This window comes from Hordeum vulgare, chromosome 7H (genome assembly GCF_904849725.1).
Source record: "Hordeum vulgare subsp. vulgare chromosome 7H, MorexV3_pseudomolecules_assembly, whole genome shotgun sequence".
Taxonomy (NCBI): domain Eukaryota; kingdom Viridiplantae; phylum Streptophyta; class Magnoliopsida; order Poales; family Poaceae; genus Hordeum; species Hordeum vulgare.
Window position 1 is genome coordinate 374,402,709 of NC_058524.1, and position 13,310 is coordinate 374,416,018.

Below are 13,310 nucleotides of genomic sequence, written 5' to 3' on the forward strand. Positions count from 1 at the left end.
GAATGCATACAATGAAGGCCTCGGTGGTACAAATCAGCGAGTGAATGGCCGCACGGCGAGCGCGCACGTTCAGGCCGCGGGCATTCCAGATGACAATCTTGAGGTCGTAATTCATGGGAACACGATCGACCGGAGCGCTGCACTAAGCGGTTAGGCCGCAATGGGGCCGCCGTCCGCCGTAGTCGTGGTCGGCACCGATCCCTGGAGGGGAGGCAGCTCGCGATCGACCAGCGCTGCGATCGCAGCAAGCACGAACCGAGGGATGGGTGCAGCGAAGATGCCATCGTAGGCCCGCATCTCGGCAGCGGTGATCTGCTAGTCGACGCCCACGATGCCAAGTGTGTGGAGGACCTGCACCTGTGCCCGACGCTCAGCCGTGGGTGGTGCAACGGCCTTGGAGAAGGCCCCGGCGGAGGAGGACGCGGAACGGCCCCGACGCGGGGAGAAGTTGAGCGCCGGCCGGCGAGGGCGTTTTCCTGGGGTTGGGAGGACAGCACAAATGTGCTTGGTGGCGGTCGAGAGGAATTCTCCCAGCGTCCACGTCACAGCAGGCCGCCAACGGCGCGATCGCAGCATGGTGATCGGTGGGGAAGCGAAGCGGCCCGTGGGGGCGTGGCCTAGGTTGACCACAACCTGTGGATTGGTCGGCGCGGTTGTTGTGGGTTCCGAGGTGCCCTGGGCAGCAACCTCGAAGAGGGAGGCGGGCGCAGGAGCGTCATGGGCCGCGTCCGCAAGGAGCGGGGCGGGCTCCGGATTGCTTTGGGCCTCAGCCACGGGGAAAGTGATGGGCACGACCGCAGTTGGCGTGGGGGAGGCTGGGTTGGCAGAGCTCGCCGTCATCGCTCCCGCCTATGAAAATAAGTCAGCATCAGGGGACTAAGCACTGGAGCTGTTCTTTGTAGGCTATGATGTATCAGCATGATTGTGGTTGAGTTTTGCATCACTTTCGGGAAACAAGAATAATAAAGAGAATTATGTTTCAACAGAGAAGGAAACTATAATGTAGTACTAAGATTTTTTTCCTCAGAAAAAGGATTAATGCCAAAAGGTGGTTCAGATGAAGGTAATGATAATGAGATACTTGCTTGCAGGAAAAACTCTCGTGCTTTATCGGTGCACATTCTCCATTTGATCGTGTGTTCATTGGAGATCACCGAACCATCTTCAATACGACGTAGGCCGGTAACATTTACATCAGCTTCCTCACTTGTAACTGCTGGAGCGGTCGAATCATCCTGAGCCAATACAGAGTTGCTGCTCAGGCCAAGAACAACAGCTGCAACAAGACAGGAATTAGGATTGCCATGGTATCAAATATGACATTTATTTCATTAAATTATAACTGGAGGGGAACGCATATGCAGAGAGCGGACCTGCTTGCCCAATCAGTATAGCGGCATATGTTGAGCCCTTACAACTGAAGTGACCATCACTGGAACCTGAGAGAGAAAATCGTTCATTTCACTCGTTTTGTTAAAATGGCCATGATGGCAAACATGAGCAGTACCAGCCTTAGTGCAATGTAGGAACAATACTCGCAGGGCAGATTTGAAATTAGAACCCGATTCAAATCCGCCCAAACAATCAGCAAACAGATTTAAAACCAGCAATCTACTCTTAGGCCGTCATGATCCTCGCCTATCTCTCAGTACATCCGCCCAAACAATCGAAGGCAGCAGCGTCGCGATCTCACACTACATCCGCTCAGTAATGCTACCCAGAGCGCATCTAAGACACTACTACCAGTCCACCTCGCTACAGCTATTCCAATGCGAAACTGAACCCTACAGACCCAGCGTGGGGATCCTGTGAGGGGTCGAGAGAAGAGACTCGGGGAAGCGCTCACCTGCGGTGGAGGCCGCGCCGTCGGCCGCGCGGGGCAGGCTGAAGCTCCTCGAAGGCGGCGCGGCGGCGAGACGACCTGCGGGGGCGAGGCGAGCGTTCTGCAGGAGCGAGAGCAGCCTCCGCCGCGAGTACATGCTCCGGTATTTTATCGCCCCCCTAACAGCGGCAGGGGCTGGCGACAGCGGCAGCGGCGGCGGCGGCGACGGGGACGGGGACGGGGACGGCGCTTGCTTTCTTCGTCGGCGGCAGCGGCAGAGAGGCGGCCAGGGAAAATCATATTTGACGCTCTTTGCGTCGAAATGTCGACCAAACGCACAGGAAGAGAGCGATCGCTTCCGATTGGGCTGGCCCATTAGAGCGTCCCGGTTTTGGGAACCAGCCGGGTTTTTTCGGTTTGGGAAACTACTAAAAGATTCACTGAACCAGTTTTTTCCGGGGTTTTTCGGTTTTTCTAAAATAAAATATATTTCTGATTCAAAAAATGTTCTGAATTATCAAAAACTATTCTGGATATTAAAAAATGTTTTATTTTTCTTTATTTATTTTTTCTGTTTCTGTTTAAAAAATGTTTTGGAATTTGAAAAAATGTCCCGAAAATTTAAAAAATGTTCCAGATTTTTTATAAAAATGTTTCTAATTTTCAAACAAATGTTCTGGAATTTTGTAAAATTGTTCGGTAATTTTAAAAAATATTCAGGAATTTGAAAAAATGTTCCGGAACAATTTTTCAAACTGGAACATTTGTTGATAATTCAAAACATTTTTTAAAACAAAAAGATAAAATGTTCTGGATTTTGTTTTTGCTTCAAATTCTAAAATTAAATGAATAAAGAAAGAAAAAATAAACAAAAAAGGAAATAAACACACAAGGAGCAGAAAAACAAAAAAATTTGGGTCGACCAAGTCGGCAACCCCTATGCGTTCGCTCGGCAGTTGGCCGCAACGAGCGACGCATAGGAGATCTCGGCGGCCAGCGCGACTCGAGAGAGGTGGGAGAGGGTTTGGTTGGGCCAGGGCAAGCACCAGGAGGTCAGTTTTAATTCGGCCACGAGGCCAATGCAACTGTGGACTCAATAATACCCAATAAATGGCCGAATAACCACCGTGAAGCAGTAAGACCCAATAGTAAGTGATGCCACTTACCCTCAATAATACCCAAGAAACGGCTCAAAAAATACTTCCTCCGTCCCAAAATAAGTGACCCAAATTTAGTATAGAATTAGTACAAATTTTATACTAAAGTAATGACACTTGTTTTGAGACGGAGGGAATAGTAAGTGGGGACCGTTTGACCAATTCAATCGACCCCGATCAAAACCTAGCCGCTTGAGAGACCCTGCATCGCCTCCGTTCTCCCTGCGTCGGAGATGCGTTAGGGAGGTGAGGGCGAGGTGTTAATGAGCAGCTTCCTTTGGTCACATATACGGCTCGGACATGATGGATTCGACTGCGTTAAAGTGTGGGTCGTAGCAGGTTTGTCATCAAGTAGGAGTCGAAGGGGAATAAAGTGCTTAATATATGTTTTAGGATTAGGGGTGTATATGTTGGGGAATGTTGCATGGGAAACAAAAAATTCCCTACGCACACGAAGACTTATCATGGTGATGTTCATCTATGAAAGGAGATTAGTGTTGGAATTATGCCCTAGAGGCAATAATAAATATAGTTATTATTATAATTCCTGTATCAAGATAATCGTTTATTATCCATGCTATAATTGTATTGAATGAAGACTCATTTACATGTGTGGATACATAGACAAAACACTGTCCCTAGCAAGCCTCTAGTTGGCTAGCCAGTTGATCAAAGATAGTCAGTGTCTTCTGATTATGAACAAGGTGTTGTTGCTTGATAACTGGATCACGTCATTAGGAGAATCACGTGATGGACTAGACCCAAACTAATAGACGTAGCATGTTGATCGTGTCATTTTGTTGCTACTGTTTTCTGCGTGTCAAGTATTTGTTCCTATGACCATGAGATCATATAACTCACTGACACCGGAGGAATACTTTGTGTGTATCAAACGTCGCAACGTAACTGGGTGACTATAAAGATGCTCTACAGGTATCTCCGAAGGTGTTAGTTGAGTTAGTATGGATCAAGACTGGGATTTGTCACTCCGTGTGACGGAGAGGTATCTCGGGGCCCACTCGGTAATACAACATCACACACAAGCCTTGCAAGCAATGTGACTTAGTGTAAGTTACGGGATCTTGTATTACGGAACGAGTAAAGAGACTTGCCGGTAAACGACATTGAAATAGGTATGGGGATACTGACGATCGAATCTCGGGCAAGTAACATACCGAAGGACAAAGGGAATGACATACGGGATTATATGAATCCTTGGCACTGAGGTTCAAACGATAAGATCTTCGTAGAATATGTAGGATCCAATATGGGCATCCAGGTCCCGCTATTGGATATTGACCGAGGAGTCTCTCGGGTCATGTCTACATAGTTCTCGAACCCGCAGGGTCTGCACACTTAAGGTTCGACGTTGTTTTATGCGTATTTGAGTTATATGGTTGGTTACCGAATGTTGTTCGGAGTCCCGGATGAGATCACGGACGTCACGAGGGTTTCCGGAATGGTCCGGAAACGAAGATTGATATATAGGATGACCTCATTTGATTACCGGAAGGTTTTTGGAGTTACCGGGAATGTACCGGGAATGACGAATGGGTTCCGGGAGTTCACCGGGGGGGGCAACCCACCCCGGGGAAGCCCATAGGCCTTGAGGATGGCACACCAGCCCTTAGTGGGCTTGTGGGACAGCCCAAAAGAGCCCTATGCGCATTGGAAGAAAAATCAAAGAGAAAAAAAAAGAGGAGGTGGGAAGGGAAGGAAGGACTCCCACCCACCAAACCAAGTCCAACTCGGTTTGGGGGGGGGGAGACCTTCCCCCCATGGCTCGGCCGACCCCCTTGGGGCTCCTTGAGCCCCAAGGCAAGGCCCCCCCTCTCCCACCTATATATACGGAGGTTTTAGGGCTGATTTGAGACAACTTTTCCACGGCAGCCCGACCACATACCTCCACGGTTTTTCCTCTAGATCGCGTTTCTGCGGAGCTCGGGCGGAGCCCTGCTGAGACAAGGTCATCACCAACCCCCGGAGCGCCGTAACGCTGCCGGAGAACTCTTCTACCTCTCCGTCTCTCTTGCTGGATCAAGAAGGCCGAGATCATCGTCGAGCTGTACGTGTGCTGAACGTGGAGGTGCCGTCCGTTCGGTACTAGATCGCGGGGCTGATCGCGGGATTGTTCGCGGGGCGGATCGAGGGACGTGAGGACGTTCCACTACATCAACCGCGTTCACTAACGCTTCTGCTGTACGGTCTACAAGGGTACATAGATCACTCATCCCCTCTCGTAGATGGACATCACCATGATAGGTCTTCGTGCGCGTAGGAAATTTTTTGTTTCCCATGCGACGTTCCCCAACAATTAGATCCACATACCCTTGTATATCGCTAAGCGGGAAGCGTTAAGAAACATGGTTGATGTAGTGGTACGGCTTCGTGATTCAAATCACAGTCGTCCCACGATCCGTTCCGATCTAGCGCCGAACGGACGACACATCCGCGTTCAGCACACGTACAGGCCGATGACGATCTCGGCCTTCTTGATCCAGCAAGAGAAATGAAGAAGTAGATGAGTTCTCCGACAGCGTGACGGCGCACCGGTGGTGGTGATGATCTACTCCTACAGGGCTCCGCCCGAGCTCCGTAGAAATCCGATCTAGAGGAAGAACTACGTGGTATAGATTTGAGTTGCACGTGGCAAAATTATGTCTGAAAAGCCCTAAAACCACCAATATATATAGGAGGAGGGGAGGGGCTAGCCTTGGGGCTCAAGGGAGTCCCAAGGGCGCCAACCGATTGGGAGGAGGTGGACTCCCACCCTAATTCGGTTTGGAAGAAGGAGTCCACTCCTTCCTTCCCACCTCCCTCTTTCCTTGTTTTTTCTTTTCCTTTGGTATTTTTCCTTTGTGGCGCCATAGCCCTCTTGGGCTGGCCTCACCAGCCCACTAAGGGCTGGTTCGCCACCCTAGGGTCACTAGGCTCACTCCCGGGTGGGTGGGCCCTCCTGGTGAATACATGGAACCCATTCGTCACTCCCGGTACACTGCCGGTAATGCCCGAAAACTTTTCGGTGACCAAATGAAACCATCCTATATATCAATGTTCGTTTCTGGACCATTCCGGAAACCCTCGTGACGTCCGTGATCTCATCTGGGACTCCGAACAACCTTCAATCACCAACACATATAACTCAACTATACTAAAACATCATCTAACCTTAAGTGTGCAGACCCTGCGGGTTCGAGAACTATGTAGACATGACCCGAGACACTCCTCGGTCAATATCCAATAGCAGGACCTGGATGTCCATATTGGATCCTACATATTCTACGAAGATCTTATCGGTTGAACCTCTATGCCAAGGATTCATATAATCCCGTATAACATTCCCTTTGTCCTTCGGTATGTTACTTGCCCGAGATTTGATCGTCGGTATCCGTATACCTATTTCAATCTCGTTATCGGCAAGTCTCTTTACTTGTTCCGTAATACAAGATCACGTGACTTACACTTGAGTCATATTGCTTGCAAGGCTTGTATGTGATGTTGTATTACCGAGTGGGTCCCGAGATACCTCTCCGTCACACGGAGTGATAAATCCCAGTCTTGATCCATGCTAACTCAACGGACACCTTCGGAGATACCTGTAAAGCACCTTTATAGTCACCCAGTAACGTTGTGACGTTTGATACACACAAGGTATTCCTCCGGTGTCAGTGAGTTACATGATCTCATGGTCATAGGAATGAATACTTGACACACAGAAAACAATAGCAATACAATGACACGATCACATGTTATGTTCATAGTTTTGGTCTAGTCCATCACATGATTCTCCTAATGATGTGATCGAGTTATCAAGTGAAAACACTTGCATATGGTCAAAAAACCTTAACCATCCTTGATCAACTGGCTAGCCAACTAGAGGCTTGCTAGGGACATTGTCTTGTCTATATATCCACACATGTATCTATGTTTTCATTCAATACAATTATAGCATGGATAATAAACGATTATCTTGAAACAGGAAATATAATAATAACTATTTTATCATTGCCTCTAGGGCATATTTCCAACAGTCTCCAACTTGCACTAGAGTCAATAATCTAGTCCTCACATCGCTATGCGATTTACATTGGAATGAATCTAACACCCATACAGTTCTGGTGTTGATCATGCTTCGCTCGTGGAAGAGGTTTAGTCAGCGGATCTGCTACATTCAGATCCGTGTGCACTTTGCAAATATTTACGTCCTCTCCTTCGACATAGTCGCGGATGAGGTTGAAGCGTCGTTTAATGTGTCTGGTCTTCTTGTGAAACCTTGGTTCCTTTGCTAAAGCAATGGCACCAGTGTTGTCACAGAACAGAGTTATTGGATTTAGTGCGCTCGGCACAACTCCAAGATCCGTCATGAACTGCTTCATCCAGACACCCTCCTTAGCTGCCTCCGAGGCAGCCATGTACTCTGGTTCACATGTAGAATCTGCTACGACGCTTTGCTTGGAACTACACCAGCTTACCGCACCCCCATTAAGAATAAATACGTATCTGGTTCGAGACTTAGAGTCATCCGGATGAGTCTCAAAGCTTGCGTCGATGTAACCCTTTACGACGAGATCTTCGTCACCTCCATAAACGAGAAACATTTCCTTAGTCCTTTTCAGGTACTTCAGAATATTCTTGGCCATCGTCCAGTGATCCATTCCTAGATTACTTTGAAACCTGCCTGCCATACTTATGGCCAGGCTGATGTCCGGTCTAGTGCACAACATTGCATACATGATATACCCTATGGTTGAAACATAGGGGACGGTACTCATCTTTTCTCTATCTTCTGCAGTTACTGGACACTGAGTCTTACTCAACTTTATACCTTGTAATACTGGCAAGAACCCGTTCTTGGACTGTTCCATTTTGAACTTCTTCAAAACTTTATCAAGGTATGTGCTTTGTGAAAGTCCTATCACGCGCCTCGATCTATCCCTGTAGATCTTAATGCCTAGAATGTAAGCAGCTTCTCCTAGGTCCTTCATAGAAAAACATTTGTTCAAGTAATCTTTTACGCTCCCTAAAAACTCCACATTGTTTCCAATCAGCAATATGTCATCCACATATAATATTAGAAACGCCACAGAGCTCCCACTCAGTTTCTTGTAAATACAAGATTCTCCAACAACTTGTATAAACCCAAATGCTTTGATCACCTCATCAAAGCGCTTATTCCAACTCCGAGATGCTTGCACCAGTCCATAAATGGATCGTTGGAGTTTGCATACTTTGTTAGCATTCTTTGGATCGACAAAACCTTCGGGTTGCATCATATACAACTCTTCCTTAAGAAAACCATTAAGGAACGTCGTTTTGACATCCATCTGCCAGATTTCATAATAAAAAAATGCAACTATTGCTAACATGATTCGGACGGACTTAAGCATCGCTACCGGTGAGAACGTCTCATCGTAGTCAACTCCTTGAACTTGTGAAAAACCCTTTGCCACGAGTTGAGCTTTATAAACGGTTACATTACCGTCCGCGTCTGTCTTCCTTTTAAAGATCCATTTGTTCTGAATAGCCTTGCGGCCTTCAGGTAATACTTCCAAAGTCCACACTTTGTTTTCATACATAGATCCTATCTCGGACTTCATGGCCTCTAGCCATTTGTTGGAATCTGGGCCCACCATTGCTTCTTCATAATTCGCAGGATCATTGTTGTCTAACAACATGATTGATAAGACAGGATTACCGCACCACTTAGGAGCAGTACGTGATCTTGTCGACCTGCGAGGTCCGATAGGAACTTGATCCGAAGCTTCATGATCATCATCATTAGCTTCCTCCTCAACCGGCGTCGCTTTGACAGAGGTTCCCCCCTGCCCTGCGCCACAATCTAGAGGGAGTAGAGGTTCGACAACCTCATCAAGTTCTATCTTCCTCCCACTCAATTCTTTCGAGAGAAACTCCTTCTCAAGAAAAGCTATGTTCTTAGCAACAAACACTTTGCCCTCGGATTTGAGATGGAAGTGTACCCAACTGTCTCCTTTGGGTAACCTAAGAAGACGCACTTTTCCACTTTGGGTTCCAGCTTTTCAAGCTGAAGCTTTTTGACATAAGCATCACATCCCCAAACTTTAAGAAACGACAACTTTGGCCTCTTGCCATACCACAACTCATATGGTGTCGTCTCAACGGATTTTGACGGTGCCCTATTTAAATTGAATGTAGCTATCTCTAATGCATAACCCCGAAATGATAACGGCAAATCGATATGAGACATCATAGATCGCACCATATCTAACAAAGTACGATTACCATGTTCGGACACACCATTACGCTGTGGTGTTCCAGGCGTTGTTAACTGTGAAACTATTCCACATTGTCTCAAGTGAGCACCAAACTCAAAACTCAGATATTCACCCCCACGATCAAAACGTAGGGACTTGATCTTCTTGTTACGATGATTTTCAACTTGACTCTGAAATTGCTTGAACTTCTCAAACGTTCCAGACTTGTGCTTCATCAAGTAGATATATCCATACCTACTCAAATCGTTAGTGAAGGTGAGAGAATAACGATATCCGCCGCGTGCCTCCACACTCATTGGACCGCACACATCGGTATGTATGATCTCCAACAAGTCACTTGCACGCTCCATTGTTCCGGAGAACGGAGTCTTAGTCATCTTGCCCATGAGGCATGGTTCACACGTGTCAAGTGATTCAAAATCAAGTCACTCCAAAAGTCCATCGGAATGGAGTTTCTTCATGCGCTTGACACCAATATGACCTAGGTGGCAGTGCCACAAAAATGTGGCCCTATCATTGTTAACTCTACATCTTTTGGTCTCAATGTTATGTATATGTGTATCATCACAATCAAGATTCAATATGAACAATCCTCTCACATTGGGTGCATGACAATAAAAGATATTACTCATAGAAATAGAACAACCATTATTCTGTGACTTAAACAAGTAACCGTCTCACAACAAACAAGACCCAGATATAATGTTCATGCTTAACACAGGCACTAAATAACAATTATTTAAGTTCATAACTAATCCTGATGGTAACTGAAGTGAGACTGTGCCGATTGCGATTTCATCAACCTTGGAACCATTTCCCACGCGCATCATCACTTCATCCTTCACCAACCTTCGTTTATTCCGCAGTTCCTGCTTTGAGTTGCAAATATGAGCAACAGAACCAGTATCAAATACCCATGCACTACTACGAGAGTTGGTTAAGTACACATCAATAACATGTATATCGGATATACCTGATTTTTCTTTGGCCGCCTTCTTATCAACCAAATACTTGGGGCAGTTGCGCTTCCAGTGACCCATCCCCTTGCAATAATAACACTCTGTTTCCGGCTTAGGTCCAGCCTTGGGTTTCTTCGTCAGATTGGCAACAGTCTTGCCGCTCTTCTTGGAGTTACCCTTCTTGCCTTTGTCGTTTTTCTTGAAACCAGTGATCTTATTGACCATCAACACTTGATGCTCTTTCCAGAGTTCTGACTCAGCAACTTTCAGCATAGCGAATAACTCGCCGGGTGACTTGTTCATCCCTTGCATGTTATAGTTCAACACAAAGCTCTTATAGCTAGGTGGAAGTGATTGAACAATTATGTCAGTGATAGCCTCTTGCGGGAGTTCAATCCCCAGCTCAGCTAGACTGTCGGGGGGATAACCCTGGGGTAGGCTCATCGAGCCTACTCCTTTGCCTTCTACCGTGAAGGAACAACATGAATCGCTCTACAAAGCCCAAGTCCCCTTGGCCAGCTAGGAAGCACCTGTCGGCTGGGGGCAAGATGGCCAACTCCCTCTGGCCGACTAGGAAGCTCCTGTTGGCTAGAGGCGAGACGGTTACCTCCCTCTGGCCGTCTAGGCCAAGCCGACCGGCTAGAGGCGAGGCGTCCGTGCCCAGGCCGGCTAGTTAAGCAACTAGCTGGCTAGGGAGCTCAAGTCACATCAGACCATAGGTCATGACGAGATCCTACGGTTAAATGTGGCTACGTGTGAGCCAAGGTACTGGATTAGGGTGCACGACACGTACAGCGTCAGCGGCCATGCCGCTAACCTACTCCGACTCTGATCCATCATCCTGCACAGTGTCGGCCCGTCAAACTCCCACTCCATTACTGCACTCGGCGTGGGAACAGTGGAGACGGTCGTACTGGCGGCCCATGATGAATCTCGCAAGACGACGTCGGACGTACTACACGTGTCTTGCGTCAACCTTTCGCGAGAGCCTCACTGGCTAGCCGGTGGGTCCCACGGCCAGATGGGACCTCGCAGCAGGCGGGTCCCTCCAATGACAAGACAAGACCCCCGTTGCCCCCTGGCCAGCCGGCGAGGCTGCCAGCCTGGTCCCACTCATGTACTTTTATCCTTATTGTAGGTCGGTGGGTTCGTCTATAAAACCCCCCGACCCCCTCCATGCAGAGGGTCGGTCAACTCAACACACACACACCATACAGGAGAGGTAGACGTGAGCCGGCTGCTCCTTCTTCCTCCTCCGTAGAACAGCTCCAGAAGCACATTGTAGCCCCATTGATACATTATACACTCCGGCAGTATTAGGGGTGTTATCTCTACGGAGAGCCTTGAACCTGGATGCATCGTGCATTTCATGCTTGTACCAACCTCGTCCCCAACGCCCACCGGTGTCACTTCGGTTCCCACCATCTTTAGTCTACGCATGGCTTATGCAGTAAACACCGACATTTGGCACCCACCATGGGGCCGTTCGCGGCATCGGCTGGTTTTACGCGTTGGGCGGGGCCCTGTGCTTACACCGCCGGATGCATCGCATCCGAACCAATCAGCATGCCCGTGGAGCCTGCTCTTGAGGAGGCTTCTCCGATGTTGATCGACGTCCCAGTCCGTCATGCGGATTCTTATGGGGAGTCTGGCGACGAGTCACTCCCCAGCGTCGTCATCGCTGTTGTTGCGCCTTTTCAGCGACTTGCGCCTCGACGATGGCCCTCGCTACCCTGGCGAGGACATCGATGTCGACGCGTTGTGCGCCAACTTCAGTAGGCTCTCCCTCGCGGAGACGTGTGCACTTGATGAGTACCCCGGCGAGGTGCTCATCCTCTACATTCCACCATCATCTGCGGGGTCCCTTGCCCCGTATCACGTTGTCGTCGTCTCCAACGTTGTGGAGGTGATGGTCATTGGTGCCGGCAACAGCAAGGCTCACGGCAAGGCATCAGCCGACGCTGCTGATCCCGCTGCGGTATCAGCCGACACGCTTCATGCCGCCCTTGCCGGCTTGAAGACACCCATCACCACCTCAACAAACCCCACCGACGCACGAGCCTCACTAGAGGAGGCGCTCGCAGGCAGATCTTGGAGGAGGGCATTGCCATCACCACGGCAAAACGCCGGGATGGAGGCCACGTAGCGCGAGTATAACTCCGCCTACAACCTCACACCGGTTGCTGAGGGTCCTAGCCGTCTCGGCGCGGTCCGCGGCCGCGGCCGGGCATTGCCAAAATCCTTGGCGGCAAGCAGCCCATCTACAAGACCCGTGTGGCCAACTTACGGGCTGCTCAGGCGGCCATGACAGAAATGCCAGATTTGGAGGGCGAGGAGCGCGCCCTTCAGGAGAAATGGGTCAAGGATCTCCTTGACGCCGCAAATGAGCAGAAGACGCTGCTTGACCCTGGCCAGACACAGTCTGAGTCTCCGAAACCCAATCCCGGAGCGCACCGTAGCCCCAGCGGTCGTCATCAAGCCAAGGGATCTTCCTCGCATTGCACTTCCGGCTGGAAGGGCGAGGGCAGCTAAGACAGGCGTTCTCAGCACCAGAGCGAGCCAACTTCAAGCCGACATCGCAGAGATGGTGGTGATGAGAGTGATTTAGTATATGAGGTTCCTCGTCCGGGGAGGACCCATGCTACCGGCTCACAAGACGCCCTTCCGATCACGGCTCAGATCGGCCCTCGCGTCCCACACAGCGACCACGATGCTCGCATGCGCCTCAATGCCCTTGCACAGTCGACACTTCTGGAAGAGGGCGACCCCATCGGTCCGACATGCTTCGGCTCCCGGATCCGAGCGGAGCCATTTCCCCGAGGCTTCACTCTCCCTCGGGACACCCCCCAAGTACAACGGCACAGCCAAGCCAGAAGACTGGTTGATCGACTACACCACCGTCGTTGGCATTGCTCGGGGCAACAAGTGTGTAGCCGTCCGCTACGTACCACTCATGCTGGTCGGCTCGACTAGAACATGGCTTAGCAGCCTTCCAGACGGCAGCGTCAACTCCTGGGTTGACTTCGAGGAGGCGTTCGTCCGCAACTTCACTGGCACCTACAAGCGCCCTGGCCGGCCTCGCGAGCTGGCCATGTGCGTCCAAAGGCCCGACGAACCC

The 13,310-nt window shown here is 49.4% G+C and overlaps 1 protein-coding gene across 1 annotated transcript; it reads right to left on the reverse strand.

Annotated features, from left to right (window-relative positions):
• Nucleotides 1–944: 944 nt before the first annotated feature.
• LOC123408916 lies at nt 945–2,198 on the reverse strand. The gene is made up of 3 exons (XM_045101940.1): nt 1,847–2,198; nt 1,374–1,439; nt 945–1,276 (listed from the first exon to the last, which is right to left on the reverse strand). The coding sequence occupies exons 1-3, from the start codon at nt 2,196–2,198 to the stop codon at nt 996–998; spliced, it is 699 nt and encodes a 232-aa protein (XP_044957875.1). The 3' UTR covers nt 945–995.
• Between the last annotated feature and the right edge of the window lie 11,112 nt (nt 2,199–13,310).

What these genes read in the sequence shown, in the direction of transcription:
- LOC123408916 (XM_045101940.1), bottom strand. Translation starts at nt 2,198, where the DNA reads ATGGGCCAGCCCAATCGGAAGCGATCGCTCTCTTCCTGTGCGTTTGGT. An exon ending in CGGCGCGGCCTCCACCGCAG is followed by an intron (nt 1,440 to 1,846) that starts GTGAGCGCTTCC and finishes TTTCTCTCTCAG; the next exon opens with GTTCCAGTGATGGTCACTTC. An exon ending in TATACTGATTGGGCAAGCAG is followed by an intron (nt 1,277 to 1,373) that starts GTCCGCTCTCTG and finishes GTCTTGTTGCAG; the next exon opens with CTGTTGTTCTTGGCCTGAGC.